The 17,125-nt window shown below is 52.9% G+C and overlaps 7 protein-coding genes across 7 annotated transcripts; 1 reads left to right on the top strand and 6 right to left on the bottom strand.

Annotated features, from left to right (window-relative positions):
• Positions 1 to 50: 50 nt before the first annotated feature.
• On the bottom strand, positions 51 to 426 carry J4E86_005990 (uncharacterized protein; the record flags this gene model as incomplete). Its single annotated transcript, XM_051446521.1, has 2 exons — positions 51 to 82; positions 132 to 426. 2 exons carry the CDS (start codon positions 424 to 426, stop codon positions 51 to 53), a joined length of 327 nt encoding a protein of 108 aa, XP_051302096.1.
• A 777-nt stretch (positions 427 to 1,203) lies between these two features.
• J4E86_005989 (uncharacterized protein) lies at positions 1,204 to 3,066 on the bottom strand (the record flags this gene model as incomplete). The annotated part of the gene is made up of 4 exons (XM_051446520.1): positions 1,204 to 1,910; positions 2,301 to 2,495; positions 2,560 to 2,979; positions 3,057 to 3,066. The coding sequence occupies 4 exons, from the start codon at positions 3,064 to 3,066 to the stop codon at positions 1,204 to 1,206; spliced, it is 1,332 nt and encodes a 443-aa protein (XP_051302095.1).
• A 1,968-nt stretch (positions 3,067 to 5,034) lies between these two features.
• Positions 5,035 to 6,840, bottom strand: J4E86_005988 (uncharacterized protein; the record flags this gene model as incomplete). The annotated part of the gene is made up of 1 exon (XM_051446519.1): positions 5,035 to 6,840. One exon carries the CDS (start codon positions 6,838 to 6,840, stop codon positions 5,035 to 5,037), a length of 1,806 nt encoding a protein of 601 aa, XP_051302094.1.
• Positions 6,841 to 7,278: 438 nt separating this feature from the next.
• Positions 7,279 to 8,559, bottom strand: J4E86_005987 (uncharacterized protein; the record flags this gene model as incomplete). The annotated part of the gene is made up of 3 exons (XM_051446518.1): positions 7,279 to 7,481; positions 7,531 to 7,927; positions 7,975 to 8,559. 3 exons carry the CDS (start codon positions 8,557 to 8,559, stop codon positions 7,279 to 7,281), a joined length of 1,185 nt encoding a protein of 394 aa, XP_051302093.1.
• A 1,053-nt stretch (positions 8,560 to 9,612) lies between these two features.
• Positions 9,613 to 11,374, bottom strand: J4E86_005986 (uncharacterized protein; the record flags this gene model as incomplete). The annotated part of the gene is made up of 3 exons (XM_051446517.1): positions 9,613 to 10,910; positions 10,971 to 11,148; positions 11,234 to 11,374. 3 exons carry the CDS (start codon positions 11,372 to 11,374, stop codon positions 9,613 to 9,615), a joined length of 1,617 nt encoding a protein of 538 aa, XP_051302092.1.
• A 607-nt stretch (positions 11,375 to 11,981) lies between these two features.
• On the bottom strand, positions 11,982 to 13,412 carry J4E86_005985 (uncharacterized protein; the record flags this gene model as incomplete). The annotated part of the gene is made up of 3 exons (XM_051446516.1): positions 11,982 to 12,197; positions 12,243 to 12,308; positions 12,363 to 13,412. The coding sequence occupies 3 exons, from the start codon at positions 13,410 to 13,412 to the stop codon at positions 11,982 to 11,984; spliced, it is 1,332 nt and encodes a 443-aa protein (XP_051302091.1).
• Positions 13,413 to 14,066: 654 nt separating this feature from the next.
• J4E86_005984 (uncharacterized protein) lies at positions 14,067 to 15,631 on the top strand (the record flags this gene model as incomplete). The annotated part of the gene is made up of 2 exons (XM_051446515.1): positions 14,067 to 14,590; positions 14,680 to 15,631. The coding sequence occupies 2 exons, from the start codon at positions 14,067 to 14,069 to the stop codon at positions 15,629 to 15,631; spliced, it is 1,476 nt and encodes a 491-aa protein (XP_051302090.1).
• Between the last annotated feature and the right edge of the window lie 1,494 nt (positions 15,632 to 17,125).

The following is a 17,125-nucleotide window of genomic DNA, read 5'->3' as shown; positions in this document are numbered from 1 at the left end:
CCGCTAAAAGACCTCCAGCATACCCCGGTTCACTGCCTCAAAGGGTAATTCTAGTTGCCAGCGCCTGCAGCATCGCATTGTCCTACCACATGATTAGCATCGTTCCAAACGACTATTATCATCGAACTCACGCTTCTGAGCCTGGCAGTCCTGAGTGGAGAAGTCTCCCTGTCCACCATTGGCCAAGTTTGCACAGCCGTTGAACTGCTGGTCGCAAGAGCGCTGGAGGGCGCCCGAGAGGTTGACAAAAGTATCTCCCTTGACACTGAAGGGGCGGTTGGCGATGCCGGAGTCGAGGATAGGTGTAGCTGCGACACCACCGAGAGCGCCGGTGAAGGTCTGCGCGTTGTTCTGGCGAACATAGATGGCGCGTGCGTTGCTGAGAGCAGCGACGCTAAGAACAAGGAGGGTGCTGGTGAACTTCATGTTGACAAATTGAAGTATTTGGAATGAAAGTGCGTTAAAGTGATGGGTATCTTAATGTGGTATTGAATGAATGGGGCGACCGAGCGCTGAAGAAGTGAAGTATAGAGAATGAAATGAAGTGAACGTGTTAGAATGAGTGTAGGCTGAATGATGGATTTCTCCAAGAGGCATCTTTGGTACATATATATACTCGCACACCTACCCCCACGGCGCCTACACTCAGATCTCCAGCGCTCATCGCAAAATTACTAGGCGGAGTTGCAATGCCAGTGCCCGCCGGTGTTGGTGTTCCAAATTGCTGCCTCAGGCACCTGAAACCCCGCAGGTCTTGGAGTCGACACACCAAATGCCTCATTACCTTCGAATCGGCTACGCGACTAAACAACTACACCACTCAAGCTACTGTTAAGAATGAAAATGTTTATAGCGCAGGTTTGACAGGTGGTGACAGCTGCTTGCAGCCATGATCCTGGATTTCGCGAGCCGCGTGGGTATGGCGTCGTTTGTCTCGGTGTGCTTCATGTGGTGATTATAGCCGCGGCGCGACAATATGTGATACGTTATAGTGTTCGAGAATCTCGTTGGATGGATCGAAGATTCTGTGGTGAGTTGCATCGACGCACATGAGATGGCATGCGGTGTGTCGCGAGATCTGACGCGCGACCTTCCGAGGCATGATCAGCCATTACTGCGATCGATGATTTGTGATGTACATTATTGTTCTTCTATAATCTTTGGATAGTGCCAGCAACACCGCTATTCTACGATTCTGTAGGCTCATATGTATAATCGTTTCCTGTCTAGCTTTCCTACGTTCCTGTCGGCTCTCGCAAATGCTATCGCGCCCACGGCCTCATTCGGGCAGACATCTCCTATGCGTACAGGGTAGTCGCGCATCAACGCTGTTCTCGCCAATCCAGTCAAAGTGGTTCCTCCCGTAGGCGTTGGGACATAGGGATTCAAAAGCGTCAGCGAGGATGCATAGCCGATGATATCCGGTGCGATCGTGATGTACTTAAGTACGAGTCCGGTGTACGCGGCGGCAAGCAGTATGAATGAGCAAACCAATAATGCTGCGAACCATCTCCAATCTGTTTTGTACATTGGCATCGTATCCTGCGATACATTGGCTTCGGTCGCGACGAATGTAATATTGGCGTCTGCACGTTGTGCCTGGGTGAAGTTCATAGCGCCTGTTTCCATCACGGATGCTGGTAAATTTCCGCCGATCGCTCTGCTGGCGTATGTGGATTGCCAGAATGTATTGTACATTATAGTCAGACGGTCGCCGAAGACTTGCGGCGACAGCTTGTAGAGTTCGACGTTTCCAAAGAATACGCCGGTGAAGTCGAGTGGGTCCTGCAGCCATTTCTCCATAGTCGTCGCGCCTCGAGCTATTGCAGCGGGCATATTGAAGTTGTCCGCGCTCGTCATGGCGAGGAGTGCGGTAGCCATGAACTGCCTCCTTACGGCGATATCGTAGCCTATTGGGTAGTCCTCGTCATACAAGTACATCTTCCTCATCTTATAAGCGGCACACTCCGTCCCATTGCAGCGCACTCCGACTTCATATTTCTCGAAAGAAAGCCCGCAATCCGCCACTGAGTACTTCTCTGTATCCAAATCGACGAGAGATTCACTCCGGATTGGGCAGGGGTAACTGGCACAAACCGGGGGCGCACAGGACGTCTCGTTCTTTTTGCAAGGCGGAGGCGCTGTATCGTTAACTACTTGGAGTTGCCACGTATATTTTGACACAAAATCTATAGGTTCTCCTCGTGATGCATTGTTGCTTGAACATGTCACGTCAAATTGGCGAGCTTCGATGTTGAAAGAGCTAATGCCGACAGAGGGAGGTCCGGCTATCGGGATACCGATTAGGGAAGCGTATGTGACGTTGTCGGCTGTACCGTTCGGCACAAACTTCCACTCGTCAGACGTACTGTTCTCGATAGTGCGGTAGAGCGGGAGTTTGACGTTTCCCCATAGGTCCATGGGCGTAGTACGGTATCTGGTGCTGCTGAGTATAGATGTGAGGAAAATTGGAGTGAAGGAGCTACGGCCTGAACCTACGAATAGTGTAAGTATAGAGCCAGTTTACGTCTAAATTGAGCTTGGCACATGTGAACTTACTAAGGGTATTACCAGTCTCCATTAATGAATCCATAAACGTCGTCGGATGGAGGTAGCGCACTTGTTTGGTAAACTGGACGTTTCCAATCTCTTGGTCAATAAGACGAAGTGCAGACTGTCCACCGACTGGCGAAAGGAGCCAAATCAAGACGGATGCAAGTCCAAGGATAGACCAGGATCTCAGACAAAATTGACGTTCGAGTGCGGAGAAGACGGATTGGCAACCAATCAGCTGTTCGAGACGGCCGAGAGTTGTGCCTCGTTGAGCAAGGAAGAGACCAACATGTCGGAAGAACCTTCCCATCAAGGCCGCGAAGATTAGGGGGAAGATTGTCGGCGAAAGCAGAAGTGTTTGTTCCAGTTTGGTACCGTAGTCCGATACTTCTTTCCCGTTCAACCTGGCAGCGATAAGGGCCAGAGCTGTAGCGTGTCAGCAAGTGGTCGATGTAATCGTTAAAGCAGCTCAGTGTGGTCACGCCGAGATCGATCGTACTCACCCAGAAACATGATAGGCGTTGAAGCCAAAATCACGTCGAAAACCAGGACCAGTGCTTTCAACGGCGTAATCCTCCCAACCTTCCGTAAATCTGAAGGCCATTTCTGCGATACGCTCTTGGTATTATCAACACTGTATTCCGTATCGCTATCCTGGGGAACATGCGGGGCGGTGTTGTACGCCCCGGAATCGTATTGGATGTTCAGGCCGCCATCATACTCCACCGACACATGTGGACCTTTTGCCTGGGGTCCAACGGGTTCATAAGCCATGGCACTCGAGAGTACAGGGAAGTATCGTCGCCAAAATTGAAAAGCAGTAAAGAAAAATGAGATAGAGAAAGGAAAGCTTGAACAGCTACACAGGTACTAGGAAGGATTCCAAGGACAGAGCATGAAATATGCTGCCTGCCACCTGCGTTTTTGGCCCCAATCACACACATGCGGCATGGTACCTTGCGGCGGGCACCGCCCCGCCTCGGAACGGGGTTTGAGTTCGATAGAACATGCGCAATAAGCGGCTGAGGCTCTCAGTGAGGCTCTCAAACCGTAGGATCGTAGATAAGTTGACGCCGCATTGGGGCCATCATGTGTTGCGCGCGAAGTCGACGACGCTGTGTGGTGGATCGGATTGTTTTTTGCCGCTAGGATGCTAGCGTGGTCCGAAAATAGGCTAATGCAAGGGTCATGATGTCTGCACTCTGTCAAACGCGACATGGAACGCCGCCATGCATTCCCCACATCTCCAACACCATACCACCACACGACAGCCTTGGACCCGTACGAGCAGACCGGATACCACGGTACCTGAATCTTCTTATTTCCGAGTTGATCTAGCCCGTGCGATGTTGCCAACCTTGCGCGTTGGATAACCCGCGCAATGAGGATCACAGCATTTCTCTGGGCAACCGGGACCCATATTCCACGGCGCATGAGTAGAAGTACCGTTAGGGAAACTCTGGGACTATCTGAGAAACAATGGCCAATCTTCCTGGTACAAATCTCGCTCAATCCGTTGTCGCGACGTGCTCATAGTGCTAACTTTCTCGCAGCGTGTCTCACTCGCAGTTTGCAAAGACTTCACACGCTCCACATTGACCGAGCTCACTGCAAAAGAGAAGGAATACTTGATTCAAACGATCAGGAAGTCTGTTGTGAAGGAAGGGCTTCCCCCAGTAGACGATGAAGGGATTGAGTGGCGTGTATCAAAGGTTCTGCCAGAGCTGCGCCACTACCAGCGTTGTATGCATACTCTCGGCACATGACCCTTGTCGATGCTAACCGATAACAGTCGCAGATCAGTACGAAGCCTGGGAGAAGGTAGCTCAGAGATCATTCCCTTATGTAAGTACAATGTCACGCGTTCGCTCGGTGACACGGAGCGTTGTCACATATTCTAACCCACTTCCCCAGAAAGTACTTCGCGAGGCGGTTAATGCAAACATGGAAAAGATTCCCAGAAAAGGACTCCGCTACTGGATGGATATTCCCGAAGATGTTCGAATGGAACTCGCAGAAGATGTTAACAGGCGACTTGATGAAAGTGGCCTGCCAACGATGGACGAAGAGGCCGTGTTGTATCGGCTCAGGAAACACGTGAACCATTGGATAAGGGACCACCATGTGTCGCAATGACGCGCCTCACTTCAATGTAAGCAAATTGCATCAAATCTCATTAAATCTGGTGGCTTCAAGAGCATCACGATCGCGTTGTCTCTTGGGATAGCTTTGGGGCAGAAGTAAATTCGATACCTGGGGTGGTCTTAGCTAATAGTGTGTAGTTAGAACGGAACCGCCAAGACAGAACGATGACTAGCTTCAAGCGATTGCTGTATCAATCGAGAGCAAGTTCACACACTGTCCTCGCTCGAAGCATCTGTTCCGAACAACCAACCCAACTTCATTCCTTCGCCCACTCGTACTGCAAGCCACTGATGCCACATATTAGGCAGCCGGTGCGGATGGTAGAGTAGTAGACTACTACTTCCTCCAAACAATGAGCTTGCCTGTTCCCCTACCCACAGCATCCAGCCATCCCTTGAACTGCCCAACGTCAACCCGGAAGCCCTCAACAAGCGGTATACTTCCAGCCTTCTCCATCTTGGCGACCGTCCTCTTCAACGTCAGCGCACCATCATGCGGCTCAATGCTCGATGCATCCACCTGAGGCAGCTCCGAAGTGCTCGAGGCTGAGCGGATCTCGCGATGGAGATGCTTCTGGCCACGGCTTCCGCTCACGAGATTCTGTAGGGAAGCAAAGGGCTTCAGTGGCTCCTTGGAAGATGTCGGGGTCGTGGACGGGTGACCAGGTGCAGGAGCATCCTTCTCGGGAAAGACAGTGTGCAGGCAACTCGACACATCGGTGACGGCGGAGATGTGCCACGCGAGCATGATATGCGGCGGCGCGATGTCCTCAGGCGAGGTGGGGTGACCCTTGATCAGGACATACGCCCACCGTCCCTCTCTATGGATGGCAAGATGCATCTGGTCCTGGGATCGAGTCGCCTCTCCTCCCGGCCCACGGTACCCGCGTCCAAGCTTCAGCTTCTTCTTCATTTCCTCGAGCTTCGTATGCTTTTGCTCTTGCTCCTCGAAAGCAGCGCGTTCGTCCTTGCCGCGAAATACATCGACTTCTGCGTAGGCAATCTCAGCCGCGTCACCTGGACCCAAGAACCGGATCTCCTTGTGGGGAACGACGCTGGTGTCGTAGAAGCCGACGGAGATGAGGTGGTTGTATATGGGAGCGGTGACGGGGAAGGGAAATGAGGCATGGGCACGGAATGCCTTGGGGTTTGGAAGGCGCCGGTAGAATGACTGTACTGTGAAGGACCAGTTCAGGAGGATGGTGAGGAGCGCGGGAGTATACCCGGGGGAATCGATATCCCATGAAGATGACTCAGGAAGGGTCGGTAGGCCGGTTGTACCGTCTATACGGGAACCCTTGGGTGCCGGGCCGGAGACCTCATCGCTACCTGGAGGCGACACACGCTTCTTAGCTGACGAAGGCTCTACTCCTGATGGGGCGTCGATGGCGACGGTAGCTTGAATAGGTGCCATAGGCTGCTTACCCTTGGCTGTTGGAGTAGACATGGGCTCCTTACCTTTGCCCTTGCCCTTTCCTTCATCCCAAGTCTCTGCCTCAACTTGAGGAGAAGGAAACAGCGGCTTATCCGGTAGAGGCTTTTGCATACCTGCCGCTTGACTCAGCACATTCAACCCAAGGTTCTGCATCTTCTTATCGAGTCCATACTCCTCCAATCCAGCCTCGAACTCTTCCTTTAGACCCTCCGGCATGTCAGGCGGCATAACGAATGGCTCCGGTGGTGCTATGCCCAAGACGCGGTGCAGCCTCTTCGCTGCATCAGTAGCGCGAGCGAGACCTATAGCGCGAGTGGTCTTGCTCTTTCGAGATTGGGAGGGCCCGGGCTCGGGCTTGTTGTGAACGTCAGGCGCTGGAGACGTCCAATCATCGAAGCCAGATCGAGGCGCAGGAGGGTTCACAACTGGAGTCTGGGGATCTGCTTCGTTACCCGCTTTCTTTTTGTCAGTCGTGCTCAGTTGAGGTGTAAATTTGCGCAATGCGAAGTTCAGGGATGAAGTAGTGTTAGGCGTGTCGAGCTCGGGGAGGTCAATGGGGGACTTGAGGTTAGTGGGTGCGGGCGGCTGTGAGCTCTCTGCCTTACCCTCATCGCTGGCTTTGGGGCCTTCTTCGGTGGCATCTTTGGCGTTGCCTTTGTTCTTGTTTTTGCGGCGGTTCTTGCTGCGGTTTTTGTGACCGCCAGCCATGGTGAAGGTAAGGAGGATGGGGATCAAGCGGCTTGCTAGCTAGAATCGTATAGACGACCCCTTGGGGCTGTCTTTGGATAGCAAGTTCTCGCCCTCAAGATGGCGAGTTGTTTGGTGAGGATAAAGGTGTAAAGGAAGGTGCAGTCGGCGAGATGGACAGGGACGTAGGCAACGACGACGGCAACGAATCCGCAGTGACCGCAACTCCACGGTGACCGCTAATCCACGGTGACCGCTAATCCAAGGTGACTGCAAATCCATGGTGACCGACGAAAAGGAGTTTCACAACAGACAGAGCAAAGCAAAAACCCGACGTGAAGCAGGAAATAACCTGGATTACCATTACGACATCCTCAAAAGGTGTCTAATTATACTATCGCACGTGGTATCATGTCGCCTTATCCAAGGCTCCGCTCTTTCATTACGGCAGGGCGAAATCTACTCAGTGGTAGAGAACACGTACTGGGCCTCGAGCGTGTAAGCTCCGCTGGAGGGACCAAAGATCTGCTCCTTCTCGCGCCTCCATTCGGGGTGGTTGATGGCGTCAATCCAGTCCTGAACCTCCATGACGACGCAGCCGTACTTGGGGACGTAGCCGCTGCTTCCCTCAGCACCTTGGGTAGACTTGATAGGCAGAGTACCTGGCGCTTTTGTTAGCGGCTGTACGAAGATTTTGCGGATTTCACATACCATCTTGACCGGGGCAGCTGTACATCTGGTACGCGGCTTGGTCAGAGTAGACGTCGAGCTTGATGCCGGACCACTCGCTCCACAGAGAAGCGACAGGTCCAGAGTTGCGCCAGTCGAGAGCCTCAGCTTCGTCGCGGTTGACAAGGTAACAGTTGTCGTAACCGGTGCAGTTAGTTCCGCAGTTGCCGAGAAGCTCGGGCGCAGTCTGGTTGGCACCAATCTGCTTGGGCGCCGACCAAAAGTCGTTGACAGAGTATTGCTCGTTGGGAAGAATAGTACCGGTGGGGATAAGAATGGCATCTACATCCATGCGCTGGCCAGAGTATGGGATGTGGAAAGTGTGGTTGAAGATGGTCTCATCCTCAGGGTTACCGAATCCGTCCAAGTTCCAGTAGGTCTATCTTGATTAGCTTTGCAATATGCATCAAAGAGCAATTTACTCACGTGGGAAGTCAACATGATGGGCGTCTTCTTAGTGGTAGCAAGCGCTACAATTTTGATGTTCCAGGTGTTTGGGGTCATGGTATAGGTAACGTAGCTTACGACCTCACCGGGGAAGCCCTCCTTGCCGTCGGGATCGACGATCGAAAAGGTGATGGAATCCTCGGTATGCGCCACAACAGTGAAGTTGCGGTAATCCCATCCGTCAGGTCCACCGTGCAGGGTGTTGTTGTTGTTGTTCTCGTTGGGCTCGATGAAGAACTGCTCGCCATCGATGGAAAAGGTGGAGTTCCGAATGCGATTGGCGTAACGACCGGGCACACCACCCAAATGGGGGTGAACCTCGCCCTCATAAGCAGTCGCGTTGTCGAAGCCGAGAACGATGTCGCGCTCAACACCGTCCTTGCCCATGACGAACAAGTTGGAGACAGACGCGCCATATGGGATGAAGTGACCGCGAATGCCCTCAGACGAGATCTCGTACTTGCCGTCCTTGTCAGGTCCGGACGAGCTCGAGTTGGTCGGCGGGGTGCTGTACTGTGCGAGGGCAGTCGCAGCAAAGAGGGGGAGTGCACTTGAGAACCGCATCGTGACTTGCCAAGCTCGATCGAGTTGAGAAGTGGAGGTGATGTGATGTGGTGTGGAGAAGCGTACGGGGTTGAAGGGCGGAGGGTTATTATATACTGCTATAGACGAACAGGCTACCGGCGTAATTACCGTTCCACGATCCTGTGACTAGGATCCATCCCGCATATTCTCACTTCTCCAGCCTCCGGGTTTATGGTGCTAACGGGCTCGTACTGGGGAAAGTGCGGGTCGCCGCTCGAGGGTAGCGAACGTGCGCTTCTTCCCCGCAGGAAGGCCATGTCAATTTCCCCAGGAACGCGGCTATGACGAAATCGGCCCGCGTAAGCTCACAGGAGCTGCATACTAGTCACATTTGTGCCATGGAGCGTGACGATCAGCTGTCGCACAAGGTTGTCGCTCTCAATTGCAGTTGTTCTTCTTTCGTGTTGCACCGTGAGGCATCCAGCTCCGTCGCAAGCTCGAAGCCTCGGTCGTCATAGCTCTCAGAAGCGCGACTACTCAATCTCACTTGACAAGGATCAGTCTAGCAAAAGGCACCGGCAAAAGTCGCCATTCGCGGAAAATAGCGGAAAAAACTAAACGCGCCGCCTTCACAGGCAGAACAACGTGGAGATGGCTTGTTGTTTACGCGGAGAGCGGCTGGGGTGAAGTATCCCTGCCGATGAGCTTACCCGTTGAGGCGGAAGCTTGAACCACGCCACATGTCGTGTATGCAAGGTCGGGATGGTATACTGCATGCAGCAATGACACCGCCATTTGCATCCTTCTACGAAGCAGCTCGTCATTCATCATCACGCCCTCATCATGCAGATACAACATGATGTTGGAAGACATTATTTTAGATCGCGCCATGTTCTGTTGTTCTACGAACAACCGTTACGTACATGAGTCGGGTATTCTCGTTGACTATAGTCGTACACTCCTTCTGTAGTTCCAACCACTACTGCACTCGATGGATTCTGCTTCATTTTCGCTGATGCTTGCAGTCATTTTCCATACGACCTTCTCCATTTTCGTCCCAGTAGAGCGCGCAAACTGGCTCCCTGGCTAGGTCTAACGGTATTCCGCATCTGCACCAGGTGAGAACGGCGATCCGAGAGCCGCATACTGTCGCCTTGAACCATCGAACTCCAACTCATTGCCGTTATTCCAGTGTGAATCGGCGAAAGAACGTGAGGGAGGAGGGTACTGGTACGAGCCATCAAGAACCGGCAAAGCCATGTGTACTGGCACGTGAACACCTCGAAGGCCAAGTCCCTGTGTAGTGTATGGGTACTGGCGACCGTATGCAAGAGACTCCTCACGACGATCATCTGAAGCGTTCTGCCAGTTGGTGATGTACTGCCTGTTCTGTTCAGCAGCGGCTGCCTGAGCATCGAGATGAGAGACCACTGAGTCGATGCGTCCTTGTGGTCGTGGCGCGTCGATCTCGGATGCGACGTTGACAGCAGTGAGCAGGTCGTCGAAACTTGATCGAGTAGGCAGCCGATGAGAATGATAAGAGCTCATGTTTTCGATAGGCTGCTCACTCTCTTGGCGGGGCCGCGAAGTGTCGGCAAAAGAATGGTTGCGGTCTTCAGTGGTAGGTACCATCGAAGGCACCAATGGGGCTTCTTGGGTCAACGTTCTCGGTTTCAGGACGGTCGATGAAGGCTTTCGCTGCGCCACACCCTCTCTGCAGCTCGGATGCTCGTTCCAGCTCACGTCTGGCTTGTTGTTCTTCGCCCAACAACCGCTAGTTGTCTCCAGATCATCAAGCTTCTTACCCCAGTGGTGTTTCTTGACCTTTGACCTGCCGGAAAATCCCTTTCCGCACAGACTGTGTATGTAAGGCCCTCCCGTTCCTTGCGACAGGGTGTTTGCCTCTTTGATCTTCTTGTCCGGCTGGATTGGGACTGAGAGTCGATCAGCGATCTCGGCATCTTCTTCTCTTGGTTCCTCCTTCGCCTTAGCCTGGATTATTGAGCTTTGACGACGACGGCGTTTCTTTGATGGAGGGGGCATCTCGTCGATGGGCTGGCCGATGGGTACAGCGACGGGTACTCCAAGCACAGATGGGCTAGCGGTGGTAGTCTTTCCCTTCCTTGCCGAGAGAGCTGGAGACAGTTGGGTTTGGTAAGAGATTGCTGGCGAATTGAAGTGATTGCCTGTGGGAGACTGCGCATGATCGAGCATCGGACCGTTGGTGACGGAAGACCAAGGCTGGCTATAGTTGGTATGATCATCCTCGTGCCATAGTGGAGAGATTCGGGGTAAGCGCATCTGAGGCTGATGAGCCGGCTGCAGGAATTGAGGGCTAGGGCTGGGTTGTTCGAGAGGCTGGCGGAACCCAAAGTCGAAGTCGCCCACGCCTGGAGGTAGACGCACAACGTCAGTATGTGTCTCACGTGCAATTCGTAGTCAAAACTTACCCCAGTCGGCCTCTCTGTGAAACAGGATGTTCAGAAGATCTTGCTTGAGGTCTGCGTGATCTCCGAGCGTGTTCCTGATCGCAACGAGTGTGTCTTTCTTCGACATCTCTCCAGCTCGGAATGTACCAAGGATGTTCAAGATGCTGATGACCTCAGTCGAATGTTCACCGAATCGGAGCTTCGATGGTCAGTATAAGATGCTACGGGATTGTATATGATGATGATGATGGCCCTCGATGGAGAGTGCAAAAGCAACGACGCACCTTGATGTTGTCCAGGAATATGTAAACGACCTGCCCGATAGTCGGTTGATGACCACGACTCACGTGCTCGTGTCTGCCGTTGACCGTTCCGGAGTGCACCATTTCGGTTGGGTGTAGCGATTGATGCGCATTATTGAGCATGTTGTCGCTGTCGAGAGCTTCCATGACGTTAGTCCAGACGGCAGCACGGTCACTATCTCTTGGCCACGACCTTCAGTCCAATCTTAATACAGGCGTTGATGCGAGATATTTGCAGAATTGATGGGTGCTGGAGTCTCGTGGTACAGGCGCTCGGTCCTCAAATAGCCGAGTCTGGTCTGTTAGCAGCGATTGCACCTTCCGGTGAAGTGAAGATGAAACACGTGAGCGCGTGTCGCCCACCGCTTTTCGATCTCGCGGATGCGGAAACGCAAAATCGCTCGTTTGTATAGTAAGTGGACGTGTGCGGGTAGGAGTCTTCGTGGGCTGTTTGCACATACTGTGTCACAAGCAGGGTCTCCTAGGCCCCATTGGGACGACTGTTGCATCTGAAGGAAGTCGCGATGACTGCGGAGGAATATTGCACTCCTCCTCAACGATTCAATCCAAGGCAGCTGATAAAAAGCGACAGGCGGATGCTCAGACTAAAAAGCGCTGAGTGGGTAGAGTTTTCATACGTACGTTTGAGACACTCGGTATGAGGTCGCATCCTAGAAATTCCCCTCCAGTGTCACCAACTCATTCAGCACCACTGAAGAGCCCTCATACATTACGTTCGCGTATCTTTCGATGCAATCAACCGGCCTCTAAAGACTGTTTGGCGAGCATTCCCGGCATCATACACCACCTCTACCACGCTCTTTCTGCAGTGCCAGCCACTGTCCATTCGGTCGAAGAACACAAAGTCGGCAGGCTGACCCGGCTTTAGGGCGAGAGACGTCGAATCGCAGCCAATAGCGGTCTTTGCCCGTGTAGATACGGTTTCCTGCATGGTTAGCATGAGCAAACGGGGTGTTGAACGGCTGCTTACATATAGGAGTTCAGCGTCTTTCTTTGTACCAGCTTGGTAAAGACCGACACCTAGTGATGCAATGCTCTAGTCACAGTTTCAGCGACATTTCTGTATGAGCATTAAGGCGAGATGTCTTACCAGAGGATCGCAGTTCCCGTACGGTGTGAACGCGTTGCCCACGTTATTAACGGCAATGGCAGCATTGAACCCGTACTCGTTGATGAGTTCAACGACCGGCAGAGTCCCGCGCACATTCTCTGGTGTTCGCATCATGAACAGGTCGGAAGTCGGCAGGCCTACGAAAGAAATTGGCAGGTCGCCTACTTCCTGTCTTAGATGCGTCCACTCGTCGTTCCGGAATCTCGTCAATCTAGTGCAATGTCCTAGCGTAATTTGCCTGTCTCCCGCCTTTTCGTTCCATTTGAGCTCTTTGAATATGTCCAGGGTATCCCAGACCAGTGGCTTCTTGTCTTCTTCCAGGAAGTAGTCAAGATGGAGATCTAGATGCTTCTGGTATTTGAGTGCTAACTGCGTGATCCATTTCACGTTATCCTTGGACTTTTGTTCATCATCCTCGACATACGGCGTGCTTCCAAGCACATCCACTTTCTCATACGAGGCAGCGCTAGTCATCAGCTTCCTCACTTCCTCGCCCCCGTCTTGACCAGTAAATAGCGGGAGCTGGGCGAACGCGCAGATTTGCACTTCGCATCGGTCCTTGAACATTCCTTTTAACTTGACGCCCGCATTCAAACATTTCATCTGAACTACCCCATCCACTTCTACAAATGCCCGCATAGCAGTCACACCGTGATGGATGCTCTCTTCGATGAGACGCGCGCCCCTCCTGAGGAGATCATCTTCCTCAAACCTTGACTTGGCCTCACCCGTCATTGACATGGCCTCCGTGAAGTCGCCGCTCTCGATCTGTAAGTCGCTGAATTTGGAATCTTGCAGGAGGAAGCACTTGTCAAGGTGGATGTGGGCATGACAAAGCGATGGCGCTATGAGACGATTGCCTCCATCTAGCGTGTCTTCACTGCGCCCGTCCGAGTCCTTGACATGGCTGTCCACCGAAGCAATTCTCCCATCGTTGATCGTGATGTCCCAGAGTGTCGACGACGGTTTATCCGGTATACGCACGTTGGTAATTCTTCTGAGAGGTTCCCTTGACGCTTGGTCCTCCATGCTTTCCTTCTCTTCACTCACGTCAAAGACTAGAGTGCTGGGTATCGACTGGTATTGCCTGTCAGGGGCAGATGGGGGAAAAAGAAAGGAAGAACGAGAACAGGGGACAGCGATAATGACGCTTAGATAAACTTGGAGGATACTAGATCGCTTCACTGAACGAGCGTCAACGAGTGCCAAGACGGATGCTGAAGCAGTGAATGAGACGGGGCCCCAATAGCAGCGAGAAGCACCTCTTGAAGGCTGCTATTTTACATCACACGCGGGTCTCTGATGTCGATGAGGCTGGGAATAGATGGAAAAGCTTGTGCAGTCGAGGGCTGGGTGGGGGTGATGCCCCGCATGGCCTATAGGGGGAGCTAGAGTATCCGTGCATGCACGTAGTCGTACCTAACCTCGACGCGTCTCGAAGAAGTTACCATCCTGTCCACCTTCCATCTCCACTGACGCGCTTTCATCGCGAACTTCGCTGCCGTTCATTTTCGCACACTTTGCACCATGCAACCGAACTATCAGGCACGGGGATATAATTATCCGCAACAGCACAATGCAGCTACGCCATCCCGGCGACCAGGTAAGTACCCATTGCCAACCACAGCTTCCCCAACACGCCCCATCGCAACGACCGCCTGCGCATACCTTCCGTAAAAGACGATGATTAGTAGGAACGACCTCGCTCACTTGTTTCGCAACCCAGGCCCCATTGTCCACGCTCCGCACCCGGCTGCGCAACCGCAGTACAACAACGCCAACATGCAGGCTTCGCAGCGCGCCGAAGCTGAACGCCGCGAGAAGATGCGCCGAATCGCGAAGAACCCGACCGACAAGAACATTCCCGAGGGCGTAGAAGACGTGTGCATCGGCGATGCCGTAGCCCGCTACAAGGAATTGCGCGAAGTCGAGCGCACGCTGGATGCGACCATGATGCGCAAGAAGCTGGATGTCATGGACTCAAAACACCATTCGCGCGCATCGCGCTACGGCACCATGCGCATATGGATATCAAACACCGCCGAGAACCAGCCTTGGCAGAGCACCGGCCTCGACGCAGACGCTTTCGATTTTGACGGCGAGAACAACGCGACATACCGCGTGAAGATCCAAGGCCGCCTGCTCGACGAAGACGGCGACGAAGGCCTCGAGGAGGACGAGGACGAGGAGAAGGACGCCGATGCTATGTATGTCGACCTTTTACTTGCGCCGGCGCCAGTTCGAGCGCCTGCCGTTCGCGTTTCCACACCCTACAGCGAGACTGACTAGCATCTAGGGACGAAGACGGAGCTGAGAAGAAGCCAGCCGCAAAGCCCAAGCAATTTTCGCACTACTTCACGTCCATCAACATCGATTTCGACCGCGCCAAGAGCTTACAACCCGACAATTTCACGCAAATCGAATGGAAGCGACCCGAGAACCCCACTGCGAAGGAGGCCAACTTCAGCGAACTCGAGTTCGAGCGCAAGGGCGACGAGAACATCAACATCACGATCAACCTACAGCGGTACCAAAACCCCGAAGTCTTTCGCCTGAGCAAACCCCTCGCCGAGCTGCTTGACACGGATGAGGAGGATCGCGCTGGTGTCCTCATGGGCATCTGGGAATACGCGAGGTCGCAACACCTACAACAAGAAGACGATGAGCGCAAGTTTGCGTGCGATGCGAGGCTGAAGGCCCTGTTCGGTGGCCAGGACCACTTCTTCTTCCCGAATCTGCCCCAACTCATCAAGCAACACCTCACAACTCTCCCACCAATCCAACTACAATACACGATCCGTGTGGACAAGGATTACATCTCGCCCGCTGCCGACTCCGGCAAGACCCCCTCCGAACCGACCGTATACGACGTCCAGGTAGCACTCGAGGACCCGATGCAGCCGCTGTTCCAAGACATCCTCCGCCGACCAGATAGCATACAAACCCTGCAAGAGATTCAGAAGATCGATGAGCAGCTTGTGCTGTTGATGGGTGCTATTGGTCAGTCGAAGGCGAAACACGCCTTCTTCACAAGCATGTCCAAGGACCCTGTGGCCTTCTTCAAGCGCTGGCTGTCCAGCCAGAAGCGCGACCTCGAAGTGCTACTCGGCGAGGCTACACGAGGTGGCGGCGAAGACGTGTCTGGCGAGGAATGGCGACGAGGAGGAGCCGATGGTGTATGGGGCAGTGAAGTCGCAAAGGAGAGCGTGGCCTTGTGGCTCGCCAGGTCCAGCATCAAGCCTCATTAGGTAGAGGCCTTGGAAACTCAGGACTTGGAAACCGAGGCCTTGAAAAACTAGGAGCTTGATTCCTTGCTGCTTTATTGGTTTTCTTGTTAGGTCGTAGGAGTTTACGCTCGTGTTATGGAGAGCCGGGTGAAAAGACGGCGTTCATATTCGATACCCAACGATTAGTTCCTTCCCCAGCTTGAACAAGCGATGTGACATGACGCAATGTGGTTTAGTTTTGGCCGGAAGCAGCTACTGGGTTAGTCATCGATCTCCCTGTGCACCTTCCAGATGCCACAGTGATGTTCTGTCACTGGTACCTCTGAAGCACACCACAACTCAGCACCCTCATATAGTGCTGCCCATGTGTGCGTTTAGCACCGTCGATATACTGCTGCCAGTTCACAGCATGGTGTCACCCGCTCAGTTGCGGTTTTCCCTCCTGTCAAATGCGAAACCGGAAGGCAAATTGCATGACAATAGATATTGGCGGCTTTGTCGAAGCAGATCGGAGGCATGCGCGCCCGCTGGAGCCCATGTTGAGATACTGCGAGGCTGAAGTACGGCGATATTCGAATTGTCCAATGAGAAGCCTCCAGCTCTTCTCAGCCTTGTGCCATGCCACATGCAGACCTCTTCACATCACCTCAATCACACCACAGAATTATCCTGCAGACCGCATCTTCCAGGCCGTCCACTTTGGGTGCATGATTGGGTCGCCTGGCCACCGGTGCCAAGGGAAATCAGTATGCCGCCGATTGTGTGCACTGCTTTGCGCTAGAAGTCCCAGTTCCTTGTCCGCATAGTATTATTATAAGTCCGATTACTCTACCATCATAATTTGAAGTACTTCCGATTTCGAAGCAGGCGACAATGCTTCGACACCCTAAACTCGTGGCTCTCACAATAGTCAACTTCATCTTGTTCGTAAGCATCGCATTGGCTGTATATAGCATCATTTCTTCTTTACGGAGTTGTTCTAAACGGGAAGCGTCTCCCTTCTATATTATTTTCGTTGTCGTGTTATTATTCGTTGTCGTGCTTTTATTCGTGGTAGTAATTGTTCTTGCTGCATGTATTGGTCTTAAACGACGGGAAGCTTATCAAAGACGACGAGCCAAGTCCCGCGAGATATCCCCAGAATCTGAACGAGCTCTCGATGTGCCACGCACACAGCCCAGAAAAAGAATCATCTTGAGTCCAAAGCAAGTCCTGGGGCTGGACGACGAAGCATATCTAAGCGGATTACCAGATCATGAACGTAAGTCCTACAGCGCACAAATTCCACTCTAGCAGTATTGACAGCAACATTTCTAGTGCGTAATAACGCATCACACGTCACTGTCTTCCCTATTAATGGATTCACTCGGTATGATCACAAGATTCCAGGCCTTCACAGAGAGCAAGGGGTCAATCCTTGGGACGTCGAATACCAACCTAATCCCGTAATATTCTCTCATCTAAAGCCATCCTCTTCAACGCTACAGCCCCTGCTATCTGAATACTCCGAATCGA

This window comes from Alternaria arbusti, assembly GCF_024043155.1.
Source record: "Alternaria arbusti strain BMP 1465 chromosome Unknown scaffold_7, whole genome shotgun sequence".
In the NCBI taxonomy this organism is placed as follows: domain Eukaryota; kingdom Fungi; phylum Ascomycota; class Dothideomycetes; order Pleosporales; family Pleosporaceae; genus Alternaria; species Alternaria arbusti.
Note: the sequence above shows the minus strand (reverse complement) of the source record. Positions and strands in the feature narration are given on the sequence as shown.